Source organism: Dromiciops gliroides, chromosome 1, assembly GCF_019393635.1.
Source record: "Dromiciops gliroides isolate mDroGli1 chromosome 1, mDroGli1.pri, whole genome shotgun sequence".
NCBI classification, from domain to species: Eukaryota; Metazoa; Chordata; class Mammalia; order Microbiotheria; family Microbiotheriidae; genus Dromiciops; species Dromiciops gliroides.
The window spans coordinates 504,832,986-504,851,417 of record NC_057861.1 but is presented as its reverse complement, the minus strand read 5'-3'; the positions used below and the strand labels follow the sequence as shown (position 1 = coordinate 504,851,417).

At 46.1% G+C, this 18,432-nt stretch overlaps 1 protein-coding gene across 4 annotated transcripts in view; it reads right to left on the bottom strand.

The window, feature by feature from the left end:
- Nucleotides 1–18,432, bottom strand: part of LLGL1 (LLGL scribble cell polarity complex component 1) — a 103,481-nt gene that overhangs the window by 13,129 nt on the left and 71,920 nt on the right. For all 4 annotated transcript variants that reach the window (XM_043978137.1, XM_043978138.1, XM_043978136.1 and 1 more), the window contains 7 exons: nt 13,475–13,628; nt 10,856–10,960; nt 9,034–9,326; nt 6,419–6,572; nt 5,538–5,691; nt 4,120–4,403; nt 1,349–1,613 (listed from right to left, as the gene is read on the bottom strand). In XM_043978137.1, the coding sequence (XP_043834072.1) occupies nt 1,349–1,613; nt 4,120–4,403; nt 5,538–5,691; nt 6,419–6,572; nt 9,034–9,326; nt 10,856–10,960; nt 13,475–13,628 (1,409 nt within the window). The remainder of the gene's footprint in view (nt 1–1,348; nt 1,614–4,119; nt 4,404–5,537; nt 5,692–6,418; nt 6,573–9,033; nt 9,327–10,855; nt 10,961–13,474; nt 13,629–18,432) is intronic.

Below are 18,432 nucleotides of genomic sequence, written 5' to 3'. Positions count from 1 at the left end.
GAAAGTAACGGGAGGGTGTGGTAGAACCCCTATTTTCTCTGCTTGAGTGAAGCCACCCCACCCTCTCAACAACCAAAAAGCTTCTCTGGGCTGGGATGGGTAGGGCAAGAAAAATACACCTGATTCAAACTTGAATAAGGTTTAATTTTTAAAATGGGCCAACCCAGTGATCCATCCCTTAGGCCTCGTAGTGCACCTGAGGCCTAAGGGCTTGGCTGATGCATAGGTGAAATACATAGTTGCCTGTGGGGTGTGATTTCAGCAGCCCCCTTGGCCAAAATATGTCTCCTCTGTTGCCCAGCAAAGTGCTTCAAAGTCTGCCTTCATGTACAGTTATCGCTTCCACATCACAGCTTTCCCCATTGCAATTTTGATATATCACATAAAAATTTAACTGGGAATTTTGCAGAAGCTGAAGAAGACATGTGAAGGTCAGCAGATGACATGAAGCTTATAACCAATACTTAACCCAAATTTTACAATAAGGTACTTTGTTGTTGTTGTTCAGTCATTTCAGTTGTATCCAACTCTTCGTGACCCTTTTTGGGTTTTTCTTGGCAAAGATACTAGAGTGGTTGGTTTGCCATTTCCTTCTCCAGCTCATTTTACAGATGAGGAAACTAAGGCAAAGAGGGTTAAGTGACTTGCTCAGGGTCACACAGCTAGTAGGTGTCTGAGGGCAAATTTGAACGCAGGTCTTCCTGACTCCAGGCCCAGCACTATCCACTACATTACCTAAGCAAGCATTTTTATCCCCACTTCAGGGATGAGGAATCAGAGGGACAGAGAGGACACTTCAACAAGCATAAAAGAAAAAAATTCAGGTTTTTGCTCCAGTATGAAGGAAGGGCCAAAAAAATTTTATATGGATCTTCTAGATATTGGGGGTGCTACACCACTAACCCCTGTGATGTGGGGGGGGCAGCTAGATGGTGCAGTGGATAGAGCACTTGCCCTGGAGTCAGGAGTACTTGAGTTCAAATCTGGCCTCAGACACTTAACACTTACTAGCTGTGTGACCCTGGGCAAGTCACTTAACCCCAGTTGCCTCACTAAAAAATAAATAAATAAACAAACAAACAAATAAATAAATAGCCCCTGTGATGTGGAAGGAATAACTGTACTTTGACATCTTCTAAGAGCCCTGTGCTAAAATGTAAATAAGGACCACTTTAAACTCTTATCTGCTGATATTTTATCAGACATTCCTTGACAGGCAGCCAAGAACAAGGCCCTCTGTGAACAGAGCACAGGCTAGACACCATGAGGAGCAGAAAAAATGCCAAAGAGAAACTTTGCCATCAGGACATGTCTGGTAGGTGGATTCTCTCCCCACCCCAACACTCACCTTGCCCATACTTTGTGAAGACACAGGAAGCGATGCCACTGATGTCCTCCTTGCGAATGCAGTCGTAGTGCACCTGAGGCCTAAGGGATGGCACGGCGAAGACGTGGATGTCACCAAGGTTGGTGAGGCAGGCCAGGCAGTTCTCTGTGTAGTCCTCAAAGGCCACGCTGGTGAAGGTGACCAGGGCCACCTTCCGTACCCGGCAGCCCTCGTGGGCCGTGAGCTTGAACTTTGTCTTGGCACTGACCTTGGGCAATGTAAACACCTTGTGGAGAGGAGAGGAAGGAAGCCAACAGGTGTCATGCAAAGACTTTGGGGGGAGCTGGCCAATCCTGCTGATCCCCAGAACAACTAATAAGTCTCAACTGCCCAGAGCTAGAGTAGTGGGGGTAAACTGGGGGCCAAGGCAGGGGCGGCTGAGATCTGACTAAGTGCCGGGGGAACGTAATGCCCTGATCCTGATAGGGACAGAGTTCCTCATATCTTAGGAGCTTTGGAGACTAAGCTGAATCCTCACTGGTCATCCTTGGGGCCTTATCTGAGACAACAGAGGGGGAAGAATGGACCCTTGAGGAAGGTCGCTTAGAAATCTTAAGACTGTTAGAATTTGAAGGCCAGTGATCATATAGGCTGACCACCACTTCATTTTATAGAGGAAGAAACTGAGGCTAAGAGAGGGTGACTTGACCATTCCCACAATGAATAGAACCAGGACTAGAATGCAGCTGACTGGTCACTCTAGTGCTCTTCCCATTACACAACACTGGACGTGAAGTCTCTGTAAAGGTTTGTTTTTTTGTTTTTTGTTTTTTGTTTTTAGTGAGGCAATTGGGGTTAAGTGACTTGCCCAGGGTCACACAGCTAGTAAGTGTTAAGTGTCTGAGGCCGGATTTGAACTCCGGTGCTCTATTCACTGAGCCACCTAGCTGCCCCTTCTCTGTAAAGGTTAACTCAACAAATCTGTACCTGAAGCTCACTGCGCTAGGCTAAGAATGTAAGGGACAGAGTGGATATACATTCAGGTGCCTCAGTCCAGCTGAGGAGATCAAACTGCCACAAAGCTTAGAGAACCAATCAGCAGCATGAAATCAATATAATTAATATCATGTTGCTTATCTTCCCTGGGGCATGGGAGGGGCCAGCAGGAGGGAAAGGATTTGAACTCAAAAATTTTTATTTTTATTTTGCAGGGCAATGGGGGTTAAGTGACTTTCCCAGGGTCACAAAGCTAGCAAGTGTCAAGTGTCTGAGGCCGGATTTGAACTCAAGTCCTCCTCAATCCAGGGCCAATGCTTTATCCACTGCACCACCTACTGTGCCTGAGACTCAATTTTTTTTTTAATTATTATTAATGTTTTTTGGTAAGGCAATTGAGGTTAAGTGACTTGCCCAGGGTCACACAGCTAGTAAGTGTCAAGTGTCTGAGGCCAGATCTGAATTCAGGTCCTCCTGAATCCAAGACCGGTGCTTTATCCACTGTGCCACTTAGCTGCCCCCTGGATGTTTTTTGTACATGATACTCCATCTCCCAACTCGGAGAGTTTGAAGTGTTCCCTGAATATTTTCTCTACTCCCCCATGCCTACAGCTCTTTCCCTCCTCATCTCCGTTCCCTAGCCTTTCTGGCTCCTTTAGTCCCACTTAAAATCCTACCTTCTACAGGAAGCTTTCCCTTAATACTACTGCCTTTACTCTACTGATTTTGTTGCTAATGTTGAATAATTTCAGTTGTGTCTGATTCTCAATAACCCCATTTGGGTTTTTATTGGCAAAGATATTGGAGTGGTTTGACATTTCCTTTTCCAGCTCATTTTACAGATGAGAAAACTGAGGCAAACAGGTGTAAGTGACTTGCCCAGGGTCACACAGCTAGGAAGTGTCTGAGGCTGCATTTGAACTCAGGTCCTTTTGACTCCAGGGCTGGCGCTCTTGTCCACTGCACCATCTAGCTGCTCCTACTCTTCTGATTATAATCACTAACTACCTCCAACTTATCTAGTATATATCTTGTTTGAACAGTTATTTGCCTGTTCCATCAGACTATGGGATCGTTGAGAGCAGGGACTGTTTTTTGCTTTTCTTTGCATTCCTACTGCTTAGCACAGTGCTTGTTACATAGCAGGTGCATAATAAATGCTTGTTGACTACCTGATCTCCTGACATAGAGGTGATGAATTCAAGATGCAGACAGAATGACATGTACACTTTTAGACATGATCAATCTGGAAATCTGTTTTGCTTGACTATGTATATTTATTACAAGGGTTTTGTTTTTCTTTTAAATGGAGGGTTAAAGGGGGGTGGGGAGAATGGGAATATAAAACCAATGTTTGTAAATTAAAAAATAAAAGACATAGGGGCGGCTAGGTGGCGCAGTGGATAAAGCACCAGCCCTGAAGTCAGGAGTACCTGAGTTAAAATCTGGCCTCAGACACTTAACACTTACTAGCTGTGTGACCTTGGGCAAGTCACTTAACCCCAATTGCCTCACTAAATAAATAAATAAATAAATAAAAGAAAAGAAAATTTAAAAAAAAGAAATCAGGGTGGAAGGGCATGAGGTCCAACTTGGGGAGGGTCTTCAATGCCAGAGAGAGGAGTTTAAATTTGGTCTGAGGAGCAGCTAAGAATGTTCTTAAAGCAACATAATAAGGAACAGAGTGAGTTTGGGGAGGATTGATGGGAAGGAGGTGGTACTATGAGTTGTTGGGAATGTGTACTGTAAGGAAAGGCTTATCCACAGCTCAGTCCTGGCCCCTCGGCTTTCCTTACCTTGAATTGTTCCTCAGAAGAGATAAGCACGGAGTGGCTTCCCTGCATGTCCGGGGCCTTGGCCAGGTCTCGGGACACTTCATAGGGCTCAGGCAGAGGACTGCCTCGCCCATCCAGTACAGCAATGGAGACCACCGGGGCCCGGTGCATCAACTGCACCTCCTTGCCCAGGACTGCCTCCACCGCTCGCTCAGAGAACTTCTCCAGGGATGGTACTTCCAGGGCATAAGCAAATACCGACCCCGAGTTGGTGCCTGCCCACATGGTCGGGCCATGGTGAGTAGCTGTGAAGGGAAGGAGGAGAGAGAGACCAGAGTTCAACAGGTGCTCTACTCTTCAACCTCCAGCTAAGGTATAGCCAAGAACAATCATATCAATACATTCTTTACATTTATCTAGTACTATATGCTTTCCAAAGGACTTTCATTAAAAATTGTAACTGTGGGGGCAGCTAGGTGGTGCAGTGGATAGAGCACCGGCCCTAGAGTCAGGAGTACCTGAGTTCAAATCTGGCCTCAGACACTTAACACTTACTAGTTGTGTGACCCTGGGCAAGTCACTTAACCCCAATTGCCTCACTAAAAAAAAAAACAAAAAAAAAATTGTAACTGTGGCAGATTTCAGAAAAAACCTAGAAAGGCTTATATGAACTGATGCAAAATGAAGTGAGCAGAACCAGGAGAACATGGTACCCAGTAACAGCAACACTGTGCGATGATCAACTATGAAGGACTTAGCTCTTCTCAGTAATACAATGATCCAAGACACTTCCAAAGGACTCATGATGGAAAATGCTCTCCACATCCAGAGAAAGAACTAACGGAGTCTGAATGCAGATGGAAGCAGACTATTTTCAGTTTGGTTTTTTTATTTCCTTTTGGTCTATTTCCTTTCTCACAACATGATTAACATGGAAATATGTTTTATATAATGGCATGTATATAGCCTATATCAAATCTTGGGAGGGAAAAAATTTCAAACTCAATTTTTTAAAAAATCAATGTTAAAAACTTTCTTTATAAGCAATTGGAAAAAATAAAATACTATTTTTTCTCTTTTTTTGTGAGACAATGAGGGTTAAGTGACTTGCCCTGGGTCACACAGCTAGTAAGTGTCAAGTGTCTGAGGTCAGATTTGAACTCAGGTCCTCCTGAATCCAGGGCTGATACTTTATTCACTGCACCACCTAGCTGCCCCCATTAAATACTATTTTTAAAAAAATATAACTGTGGTTATAGAGAGGTAAGAAGGGCAACTGTAGAGGAGATTAGCACCCATGTCTCCTCACTCCCGGTCCTACGCTCCTTCCGCAGATGTACACTGCCTCTGGGTGTAGGGATAACAATCGGGTAGAGATCAGAGACCTGGGCTTGGGGAGTTTCTCTCCCATATCCTTCCACAGGCCACTCCAGCCTTACCATCCCGGAGGAAAGTGTCGGCAAAGTAGAGACAGCGCACCACGCCTGAGAGTGAGTCATCTGCCGATCGGGGCTCGATTCGCCGCTGCACAGGTGTCATCTCCACATCGTGAGGACAGGCCTGCTCGGCCAGCTGGGCATTGGCTTCCTGCACCTGGCCAGGAGGGAACATGAGAATGAAGTTCCAACTTCCATGGGCCCAGCCAAGTCATCAATACAGATGTCTATCTTCTTTGTATGCCCAACTTTTAACACAGTGCCTGGCACCTAGTAGGCGCTTAATAAATGCTGATTGACTACATGGCTCCCATCCAGCAAGGCTCCATTTGGCTTGAGTCCCTCAGAAGGGGCATACACCTTCTTGATCAGAGCTTTTTCTTCTCAAAAGCAATGTTTCCACCAGCCCCCAAAACATTACCACCACATAGTTGCTTCTTAATTATAAAGTAACAATGAACAAACCCCTAATTTTTCCTTCTCTCTGCATCTCACTCTTCTCATCCCCCCAGCCTCCCTCCCCCCCAGCTCCTAAAGGGCTGTAATCATCTCTAGGGTCTGGAGATGGAACTAGACATATACTAAAGAGCACCCCTCAAACCCACCACCCAATCTCCCCTGTTAGTCTGTGGCCAGCACTTGAAATCTCACTAGTAGAGATTAGTTTCTCTGGGTAATTTCTTGTTCTCTCCAGTTTCCCCTTTTATAATTAAAAATTCCCCGGGGAAGGGGACCACAGTCAGTCCCAAACACCTCAATGTAAATGAATGGAACATCATGAGTTGTACAGTCCCTTGAATTTGAGAGCTACAATTGTCTCATCTGGAGACGAGGAAACTGAAGGCCAGAGAGGAGACTTACTCATGATCATCCCTTCTTCTTACCTTGCTATTGGGGCTATTTGGGTTGGTCCGCTTCTTGCCAGAGACACGACTCTTACGAATTCGCCGGAATGACTGTCTCAAGGACTTCTTCAGAGACTTGACCCTGGACAGGGGTCCCTCCATGGCTAGGGAGTCGTTGGGATGAAGGGTGCACCTGGGATGGAGGCAGGAAGCTCACTCACCTCTCTGACCAGGCTGAGGGATCGATAGGGAACTTGGGAGCTAGTCAGGGGTGGGTTGGAGCCAGCTTGAACTGACTCTTGAGACCTGATTGTTAAATTTTCAGAGAGAACATTTATACCTTGGAAACTAGCAGATGCTTCATATAAATCAGGACTTGATTTCACTGTGGACCAGTTAACAGTTGTTTTGTTGACTGTCTAGTCTTAAGAAAGTGATGGATAATAATGCAAATTTAACATAAGACTGTGTCATGCAGGCATCTTCCCCTACATCCTTTGGAGAGCTGGTTGTTAAACATTTTCACCAGAACACCCAGAACCAGAGCTATTCAAATTCCTCAGTTCTTTTTTCACATTGCTAGAAGTGAGATCTACCAGCTCCCCCAGTGGGGTATGAGTAGACCAAGTAGATAGTCCTATTTCCCCTGGATTATGAGTTATGGATCACCAAGACTGGCCCTTGGATTCAAATCCTCATTAGGTTTTTCAGGAAATAAATTTTACCCTACAAATTCATTCCTTTGGGTTAAGCATTGTCTTCCCCTTGGCTTTTTTTCCCCTATTAAATAATCCAGGTCCCACTCTGGAAAGATTACTTTCATAACATATTAGAACTAGAAGGTAGTTTAATTCCCTTATTTTGGGGGGGAGATTAATTTTATTTTGTTCTTTAATACTAATCTTACTATAAAAGTAGAGAAACTGAGGCCTCACGAGGGTAATCGACTTGCCCAAGGCAAGGTGTAGCCTGGGAGGAGGCACAAGAATCAAGGGGTGGGGGCGGAGGGGAGCTGTGGATACTACAGAACTTAACCCAGGCAAGCCCTACAATCTCAGGTGAAGAAACTGAAAGCAGCAACTGAGGTGGGGATAGGATGGGCACTCAGAAAAAAAAAAAATGGTTGAACAGTTTTTCTACTTAAAAGGATGGCTAGGTGGTACAGCTTGGAGTCAGGAAGACCCGAGTTCAAATCTGGCCTTAAATACCTTTCTTTTTTTTTTTTTTTTTTTTTTTGGTGAGGCAATCGGGGTTAAGTGACTTGCCCAGGGTCACATAGCTAGTAAGTGTCAAGTGTCTGAGGCCAAATTTGAACTCAGGTCCTCCTGAATCCAGGACCAGTGGGTGCTCTATCCACTGTACCATCTAGCTGCCCCCCGGCCTCACATACCTACGAGCTATGTGACCCTCGGCAAGTCACTTAACCACTGCTTGCCTCAGTTTCCTCATCCTTAAAATGAGGATAATAATAGAGCTGTCTCCCAGGGTTGTTGTGAGGATCAAATGAGACAATAATTGTAAAGTGCTTAGCACAACTCCTAGCCCATAGTGAATACTATCAATATTATCTATTATTACTATTATTATTTTCTTAAGTGATTTCTTTCCATTTCCTCATTAATCCTTTCTCACTTCTAAAGATGTTTCCTATCTACCCTCCAACCCTCATCCTAACCAAGCAAATGCCTATCCCGTGTCCCATTCCTTTGGGGTCTTAGGCTGACAAAAAAAAAAATGAAAGCCAACAAACACTGATAACAACCCAAGAGGTCCTTGAAACTAGATTCTTAAGACTCAGAAAAATTTTAAAGACCAGAAAGAATGAAACTCTTAGGGTAAATTTTAAGGCCTGACAACAAACAAAAGGTAGGGGGAAAGATTTTCAGCCAGGGGATCTACCCAGTCTACTTATGAACATATTTGGTAGATAGCCACTCTTTGGCTCTATGCCAGATTTACTCTGGGTGGAGAAGGGATTGGGGGCAGTTATGGCTCAATTAACAGAACACTGGGCCTGGAGTCAGGAAGATCAGAGTTTGAATCCGGCCTCAGACACTAGCTGTGTGACCCCAAGCAGAAGAAATGACAAACCACTCCAGCATCCTTGCCAAGAAAACCCCATGGACAGTATTAGTGTGATCAGTCCACAGGGTCACGAAGAGTCAGACAAGATAACAATGACAAAGAAGGGGTTGGTGGGAGCAGGTGGCCAGCAGGGCTGTGATTCTTAGCTTTCCCCTCTCTTTCGGCCAGGCAGGAAGGCATATGCCCGGCAGGCAAAGAGACAGGCCTGGGAAAGAAGGGATGGACAATCTTTGGGTTTTGGCTGGAGTTCCCAGAACACAGAGGGAAGGAATGGTGGTCAGTTTCTGTTTTGCCCATGACTAGGCTCAATACATAGCCTTCTGGGAAGAGAGAGAAACTCCTTTGCACACCTCAAATTCAGGGGTGGTCCTTGTTCATTTTCCACCTGTCCCCAGTGCTTTAAGCCTTCCCATAAACTGTTATAACCATGAGGCAGAGAAGAGCTCACTAGGAGACACTGGCGCCTTTTCACATTCTGACTGTGAAACGCTTCTTCTACACAGCCGAGGGCCGGCACCAGCTCTCGGCAAATGCAATGGCCACCTTCCGCTTGCCCAGAGGTCCCATACCTGGCTAGCACCGGATTCCGGCGGTGATAGTCAAAGAGTCCAAAACCATGGCTGGTCCCAAAGGCTACAAGGTTCCACTCGGAATGCAGGGTGACCGCTGTCACTGCGGCCGGGGGCAGGCACTGCACCAGCACGACTGGCTGGAAGCCTGGGGGAAAGGCCAGCAAGCCCTTCTTGGAGCTCAGCTGGTCATGACCCTTCCAGGTGAAGCCTTCTCGGTCCTGTAACAGGTCCATGGTGGCAACACTGACCTGGTGCTCCGACTTCTCATCCCTCAGCTCCATGACAAGCACCTGGGAGGGGGGGTAGAAGGGACGGGAGGGTGAGAGGTCATCTCTCCCTGCTACCAGTTCCATCCCGCTTCCTTGAAACCTCGAAACCCTTCCCTTCCCCTCGCTTCCCCACCTCCAGTCAGCCACCAAGGCTCACCAGGCTTTTCTTTGTAATGTTTCCTGAATCCGTCCCCTCCTCCTCCTTGTGAACACTCATCCCCCTTTCATCACTTCTCACTGGGACTAGTCAATAGCTTCCTCACGCAAAGCCCTGTCCATTCAAATCCAGCCTCCTGCAAAAGCCTTCCCTGATCTCTCTAGGCTCCCAGAGATCTTCCCCTTCACCAAACCCTACTGACCCTTCACACACTCTCCCTGGTACTGGGTTTTTGTTTGTTTGTTTTTTTGAGAGGCAGTGAGGGTTAAGTGACTTGCCCAGGGTCACACAGCTAGTAAGTGTCAAGTGTCTGAGGCTGGATTTGAACTCAGATCCTCCTGAATCCAGGGCTGGTGTTTTATCCACTGCACCACCTAGCTGCCCTCTGGTACTGTGAACTAACTGTCCATGTCCATCTCATCTCCTGGACTAGACTAGAGACTCCTCCTAGAAGGCAGGAACCCTGCTTTGGTCTTCTTTGTACTTAGAGGACCAAAGATTTAGAGCTGGAAGGGTCCCTGACTCACCCACCCCCAACCCCAACCTGACTCAAACTCCAGTGGCTCCCTATTACCTCCAGGTACCAATACAAAATGCTGTACTTGGCATTCAATGCCCTTCATAACCTAAGCCCCTTCAACCTTCCAGTGTTCTTGCAGCTTACTCTCTGCTGCATCTTCTTCCATCCCATGACAATGGCCTCCTGGCTTTTCCATAAACAAGACACTCAGTCTTTCTCGGCTCTTGTTCTCTCTGGCTGTCCCCCAGGCCTGGGAAGTTCTCCCTCTTCCACCTGGACCACTAACCCCACTAGTTTCCTTTAGGTCCCAACTAAAATCCCACATTCCAGAGCAAGTCCTCCCCAGTGCATTCCCTCTGTTATTTCCTATTTATCCAGCATAGAGCTTGCTTTGTTTGTAACTGTTTGCATGTTGTCTCTTCCTGTAAGCTCCCTGAGAGCAGGGAACCTCCTTTGCCTCTTTTTGTATCCCCAGCACTTACTTAGCACAGTGCCTAGCACATAGTAGGCACTTAATAAATGTTTACTGAATTAAACTGAATTGCACAGAAACCAATCCCCTCATTTTATAGTAGAGGAGCTGAGGCCAAGAGAGAGAGAGAGAGATGAAGCGACTTGCCTATGGTCACAAAACTTGTCAAAGTGTCTGAGGCGGGATCTGAAACTAGGTTTCCCCGACTTCAAGTGAGGAGCTCTGCTATGCCACATAGCTCCACTGGGCAGAAGCCAGCACCTAGTAGGTCCTTCAGAAAGATGTTGAATGAAGGGCTAACTGAAGCCAGCCTGCTCTCTCCTGAACTCCTCTACCCACCTCTTCCAAAGTCTCTACCCTGACACCTCAGACTAGGACCCGACTGGGAGAGAACCACCTACCTGCCCAGCTGTGCCTGCCACCACCATCTTGGCTGTGTATTTACAGAGTGAGATCTTCTGAATACCAAGCCGGGGGTCATCACTGTAGGGGTCAAAACACCCCACCTGAGCAGACACACCAAGGAGAAGAGAGGTGGGGGGGGGGGTTGAAGAACAAGTATATAATCACATGGGCTGCTAAATGAAAACACTTAGGCAGGAATATAAACTTTATGCCCCCCACCCTTTAGCTGTCCAGCTCCCAAAAGATGCTAACAGCACCACAGTATGACACCATACTTGCAGAACTTTAAATGTAGATGGGCTCACATTTGTTGCAGATATTAAGAGCACACACACACACACACACACACACACACACACGCACACGCACACACATACACACAAAAGACACTCTTTGGTGGAGAGCCTGTAAGGCTGAATTTTGCTGAATCATTTTTAAAAAAAGGTAATCCACAAACAATAGACCATGGGATTTTCTATGCTCTGTACCACTCCTGGGGGAGTGTGAAGGTGTGGTCTTCTGAAGAGAGTCTGCCAAAGCCTGTCTGTTCACCTCTCATCTTTTCAGAAAGGATGCCTTTGATGTCCAGGGATTTTCCTCTGATATTTTATAGAAACAAGAAAAAGGCAAGACTATATATAATTCAGGGTCGCCGGTTCTTCAGTTAATCTTTTTTCCTTTGGTAGGGAAGGCTAATAGAACTTTTTGTGATCTTTTCTATTCTTTTGGGATCTTCACCACTCTTTCCAATATCTTGAAGGATCAGCCCTGGAAGTGCCTTTAAAACTACCCTCTCACACTAATGCACAGTTGGTAGAGGTGTGAACTGATCCAACCATCTCGGAGAGCAATTTCGAACTATGCCCAAAGGGCTATAAAACTGTGCATACCCTTTGATCCAACAATATCACCAATAGGTCTGAATTCCATAGAGATTTTTTTTAAAAAGGTAAAGATCTATTTGTACAAAAATGTTTATAGAAGCTCCTTTGTGGGGTCAAAGAACAGAAAATTTAGGGGATGCCCATCAATTGAGGAATGGCTGAACAAATGGGGGTATACGATTAAAACGGAATACTGTTTTTCTATAAAAAATGACAAGCAGGATGATTTCAGAAAAACTGATACAAAGTGAAGTGAGCAGAGCCAGGAGAACACTGTACACAGTAACAGCAATATTATACAATGATCAACTGTGAATGACTTAGCTATTCTCAGCAATACAATGATCCAAGACAATTCCAATGGACTCATGATGAAAAATGCTATCTATTTACCTTCAGAGAGAACCGATGGCATCAGAATACAGAATGAAGCATACCATCTTTCACTTTATTTTTTTCATTTTTTGTCTATGTTTTCTTTCACAACATCATTTAGTCTAATTTTAGAGATGGGGAAACAGAGGCCCAGAGAGGTTCAATGTCACATGCATACTCTTCCCCAATAGATTTTGAGCTCCTTGAAGGCAGGGATTATGTTTCACAGGGTGCTGTGCCTGCCAAATCCATGAGTTAGTAGCTAAAATTCCAGTGATAAGCCTCTTTTCATTCATCTAGGTTACAAGCCCTCAAACAACAGGACATCTGTTGCTACAACCACATTTGAAGCCTTTCCAGTATTCACGTTCCACAGGTGGAGCCTCTGAGAACCCACCACACAACCAAAACCCAAACGAGGGATTGGAGGGAGGATTTTGTGAAGATTCTTTAGGAATAATAAACCCCATAAAGCACGTGTGTGGCCTGAAATGAGTGACAACTGGAAGCAGAATAAATCACCTAGTAATGATGGCAATGGGAAGAGGAAGAGGAACAGATCCCAGAATAAGGAGGCATCTGATTATGACAGCATAGTAGAAGTGACATTTGTCACTTGTTTCATTTAGATGGATGCTAAACTTCGGGAATCAAGTAGCCTCAGGGCCAAGGAAGGTATGGGGGGCTCACTGTCTCAAAGTGTTTGTTGTTTAGTCATTTTTCAGTTGTGTCCTACTCTGTGACCCCTTTGGGGGTTTTCTTGGCAAAGATACTAGAGTAGTTTGCCATTTCCTTCTCCAGCTCATTTTACAGATTGAGGAAACAGAGGCAAATGGGGTGAAGTAACTTGTCCAGGGTCACACAGCTGGGAAGTGTCTGAGGTCAGATTTGAACTCAGGAAGATGAGTCTTCCTGTTTTCAGGCCCAGTGCTCTATTCACTGCACCCTGTCTCAAACTGGGGATCTATTAATCAGGGAAGATTGAACCCTGGGAACAAGGGCAAGAACCCTCTGAATCACTTTGAGGATCCTTGGGAAGGTGGATCATGGAGAAAGTCTCTAGATCAGTTCTGGGAAGCTGACCACCCTAGCTGCCCTTTCATTTCCTTAGAGGGCCAGTGACAGGAAAAAGCAAAGGGAGACATCACCTTGTGGAAGAAGGAGCTGGCCTCCCACAGGGTCTGAACTAAAGGGGACAGGGTTTCCTCTGAAGGTAAGCACCACCCCCTCAAGGGGCCACAGTGACAGGGAAGGTTATTTTGTAGAGGGGGGAGCAGTTCCTCAGTGGGTACAGAGAGGAGGGGGTTCCACTGAGAGAGGGGCAAGTGCTTGGGGAAGTGAAAAAGGTGAAGTTACCTTGTGGAAAGGGGGCCACTCCTCCTCGCTGGCCTGGTTGAGGCTGTCTGCATGCTCGCAGTCCGTCTGGAAGATATTGGCCGTGCCCAGTTTGTAGAGCGGTCTCAGCGACACTCCCGAGGCATCCCAGAACCGTACTGTCCCGTCCTCATGGCTGGTGTGGGGAGGGGAAAGGGAAGATAAGTCACCGCCCTCCCCAACAGAGAAAGAACAGGAAGAACACCAGGGAAATGGGGTTCTTAGCCCCAAGGCAACATGTCATCCTTGCCCTGGAACCCCAACAGGCCGCCAGGTCTGGCCTATCAAGTTGGATTCAAAGTAGAAGTTGGGGGTTAGAGAGTGAGCAGCCTTTTGTCTCAATGCTGAGTCTAAAGCACATTTAGTGAGTTTTCCAGGCTTCCAGGAGGCATAATTATCCAATTAGCAACAAATTAGATGAGGATTTTAAAACCGACAGCAAAAGCCACAAGGATCCTATAGAGCAGCCAGCTGGAGACAATGGGCATCCAGTCCCTTCTGAGGAGTGAAGGAAAAAGAGATGAGAGGGGGTTCCCCCTGCCCTCACCAGATGGTGAGAACCTCAACAGAAAAGAAACTGTTTCTCCCTTCTGCCACTGACATTCAGAGATGTGTCTAAAGGCACCCAGGCACATAGGTGGCAAAGTAGATAAAGTGTTAGAAAACCTAAGTTCAAATCCTGCCTCAGACCCCGACTAGCTGTGTGACTCTGTGCAAGTCACTAAACCACTGTTTGCCTCAGTTTCCTCAACTGTAAAATGGGAATAAGAATAACCCAATAAGGGTGTTGTAAGGATAAGATGAGATGGTTTATAAAGTGCTTAGCACACTGCCTGGCACATAATAAGTGCTTTATAAAGTACTTCCCTCCTCAAAGCCCTTCTGAATCCATCTCTACTACCTGACTTTGCTACCTCTTGGGGTAATGAGTTCCGAGAGCGGGGGGGAGGAAGGGAGAGTGGGGGAGAGGGAAGGAGGGGGGGAGAGAGAGAGGGAGAGAAAGAGATCCTATCAGCCGAGTCAAAGCATGGACTGACTTCTGTACAATGAAGTACTTAAGTAACTACTATGAGGGGCAGCTAGGTGGCACAATGGATAAAACACCAGCCCTGGATTCAGGAGGACCTGAGTTCAAATCTGGCCTCAGACACTTGACACTTACTAGCTGTGTGACCCTGGGCAAGTCACTTAACCCTAATTGCCTCACACACACAAAAAGTAACTACTATGTGCCCAATCTGTGAGAGAAAAGAAATGTAATACATGATACCAACCCTCAAGGAATTCAAGGAATTTAGTCTGGTTTGAGAGACAAACACCCACAAGAACAGATAAACACATGGACCATAAGTTCTTGAAAGGTAGGAATGAAATTTCACTCTCCCAATACTGGGATGGACATGAAATAGATGGCCAATAAATATTGGTTCCCACTGGGCTTTGCGCCAATGGCTGATAGCTGGGGGTTGGAGGGTAGGGAGATGGACCTTGTCAGGACAGGAGGGGGTGAGGAGGCTTGGGCTGAATCTTGTTAGATGGGCAGGACTCAGAGGGGGAAGGAAGGGCATTACAGACTGAGGGACAAGTCTGGCTTAAGAGAGAGCCATAGATCAAGTGGAGGTTACATCAAAACAATCAACAGATGGCCAAGACTAGACATTTCAGGAGGATCATGAGTAGCAGGCTGAGTTCTGACTTTCTCTTGAGGGCAATGGGAAGCCATCACTGAAGGTCCTTGATGGGAGAAGAGGAGGCATGATTCAGAAAAAAAAAAACTCAGACCCGAGTTTTGGAAGGTATCTGGCTGCACTGGTGTGGATTTTTCCTTTGTTTGGTTGGTTATGCCCCTCAGAGTGTCCGCCCTCACAGGGAAATTACCAAGTATCAGGGTTTAGGTTGGAGGGGAGAAATGGGCAGGAGAGAAACCAGTTAGGGAAGTCCATTCAAACTGATTCAGAGGCAGATTGAGTTCATCCGGGAGCCAGAATCAGGAAACAGGAAGTAAGGATTAGCTTCATTGTTCCTGGGATGGAGCTGAGTCACCTCTGCTGATGTCACTTCTTGGCAGGTTCAATCCTGTTGGAGGCTGAGACATCCCCGGTTCCTAGAGAACCTCTCTTCCGGCCCCAGGGTGGCTTCCAACCCAGACCACCATACTGGAGGAGACTCTCTCAGCCCTTGGGGCGAGGGACGGCTGGATTTTCAGGTCCCGGGAAGAATTGGGGAGAAAAACCAGCCCCGGTTGTAAAAACACAACAGTCAAAACAAAACCATCCCAGGGAAGGGCCCTGGGGGCCCCAGGGAGTAGAAAGCCCTGTTCTTCTTGTGAAGGCTTCCAAGGCCTTCATTTTCTACCATAGGACCTAGGGAAGGGAAGAGCCAGGAAGGATGAAGGAAGCCAGAAGGGCAGGGATGACTAGGATGGAGACTTGGATTCTAATCCTGTCTCTGCCACTAACCTTATACATTCAGGTAAGCCATTTCTCTGGACTTCAGTTTCTTTCTCAGTAAAGTGGAGATAATATCTACCCTGGCCCTTTCACGGGGCTGTTGAGAGATTCTGGTGAGATCACGGATGGCAGAAGGCATGTTGTTCATTATAAAGCACCACACAAGCCTTTAATGCAAGTACACAGTGTGGCAGCAAGAACAGAATGCTGACTTGGAATCAGGAAGCCTCGGGTTCAAATCCCACCTCTGACACTTAATAGCTGTGTGATCCTGGGCAAGTCTTAAATTAACTTCTCTAAGCCTCAGTTTCCACATCTGTATAATGGGGGTAACAATACCTGCGGGGAGAGGAGGCATGACATAGTGGATAGAGGATTGGCTTTGGCACTATTAAAGACCCAGGTTCAAATCCTGCTTTTGACACATTCTAGAAACGTGACCAAGGACAAGTCACTCAGGTCTCCAAGGCGACCAACCCTCTTAAACAGTAGAGTGGTTGAGGTAGTTCTGAGGCATAGAATGCCTAGCCTAGAGTCAAGAAGACTCATCATCACTCATCTGGTCTGACACTTTACTCGATGTGTGACCCTGCGCTAGACACTTAAGTTTGCCTCAGTTTCCTCCTCTGTCAAATGAGCTGGAGAAAGAAATGACAAACCACTCCAGTATCTTTTTTTTTTTTTTTTAGTGAGGCAATTGGGGTTAAGTGACTTGCCCAGGGTCACACAGCTAGTAAGTGTTAAGTGTCTGAGGCTGGATTTGAACTCAGGTACTCCTGACTCCAGGGCCGGTGCTCCATCCAGTGTGCCACCTAGCTGCCCCTTTTTTTTTTTCAGTATCTTTTCTAAGAAAACCCCAAAAGCGTTAATGAAGAATCTGACACAACTGGAACAACTGAACAAGAATTAGTTGAGGGAGTTTCCCACATTTATGAAGTCAGAAGCTTGGACCAAAGTGGGGGGTGGGGAAAAGATGCCTGTTGTACCAGCTCCGTGGTGGTGTTGAAGATCAAATGAGAAAATATATGTAAAGTACTTAGTAAAATAAATGCCAGTCACTGCAATTACAAATGAGGGACAATGAATTTGGGTAAGAGCCAGAAGCCATCACTGCACCGACCATTTCTGGGCCTGTCTCTGGGCAGTGTCCAAAGAATGGTTCCAAAATAAAGCCACATAACTATAAAGATTTAGTAAGAGCCCTTTTCAAAACACTCTGGTACCCTGAGCATCTCACTGGATCCTCATGCTCTCCCATGAAGGAAACTATGCCATGGGAGGGAAGAGACCTCAGAAATCCAGCTCAATCTCATTTTAAGGTAGGGAAATTGAGGCTTAGAGGATATAACTGACTTCTTATTTTTTTGAGGCAGAATTAAATGACTTGCCCAGGGTCACACAGCTAGTAAGTGTCTGAGGCCAGATCTGAACCTAGGTCCTCTTGATTCCAGGGCCAGTGCTCTATCCATTGGGCCACCTAGCTGCCCCATAACTGACTTGTTTAAGGCTACATATTGAGTTAACAGTAGGACTAGACCTCAGATCTTTCAACTGAGTGGGGCTCTTTCCATTGTATTAAGCAATTCCTGAATGGCTGGCTATGGGGAATAATCTTATCATTTAATCCCTATCAAAAAACTCAGTCCTGAACCTGAAAGGAATGGAAGGAGATCAAGGACTATCTTTCCACTTTCTTATGCTTTAAGAACAGCCTGTCATCTACTTAAGTTACAGGACAGACATGGGACCAAAGGGTTCTGTACTAGGACTCTCCTCTGGGAATCCAGGGCTCTCAGCCTGTGTTTTGGAGAAAGGAGCGTGAGCTTGGGGCTGCAAAGGAAATCAGATGCTTGGGTTGGCACATAAGTGGGTAATGGGGACTCTGGCGAGGCTGGAACCTCCCCTCCCTCTGGCACTGATAATCTGGTATACAGTTCAGGTAGCCCACAATTACCACTTCACAGCATGTCAATTCCCCTGCTCACTAAACCTGTGGTTTTATGGACTAAGGAGGGCTCTACCTTGTGCCAGGCCAGCCCCAGGAACCTGGCGTATTTTCTCAGAGGCCACTGACGCAAGCCCAAGTTTCCAGCTTGTCTTATGTGGACACGTGCACACACTCAGTCTCTTGCTAATCACCCACAGGGTTTGTGGGTCAAAGCCCTGGGGCTATTATAAGAATCTCAAAACTAGATAGGATCTTAGAGATAATCTAGCCTAGGTGTTCTTCACAGGGGAATCCATAATCAGATTTTTAAAGGGTCTATGAACTTGGATGGGGAAAAAATTACGTTTATTTTCACCAACCGAAAATTAAGCATTTCCTTCAATTATGAATTATATATATGTGTATGTATATATGTATATGTGTATATATGTATGTGTTGTGTGCATATGTATATGTGTGGTGTGTGTGTATGTGTATATATATTCTGAGATGGGGTCCATAGGTTTCAGCAGACTGCTAAACGGTTATATGAATGGCAGGAA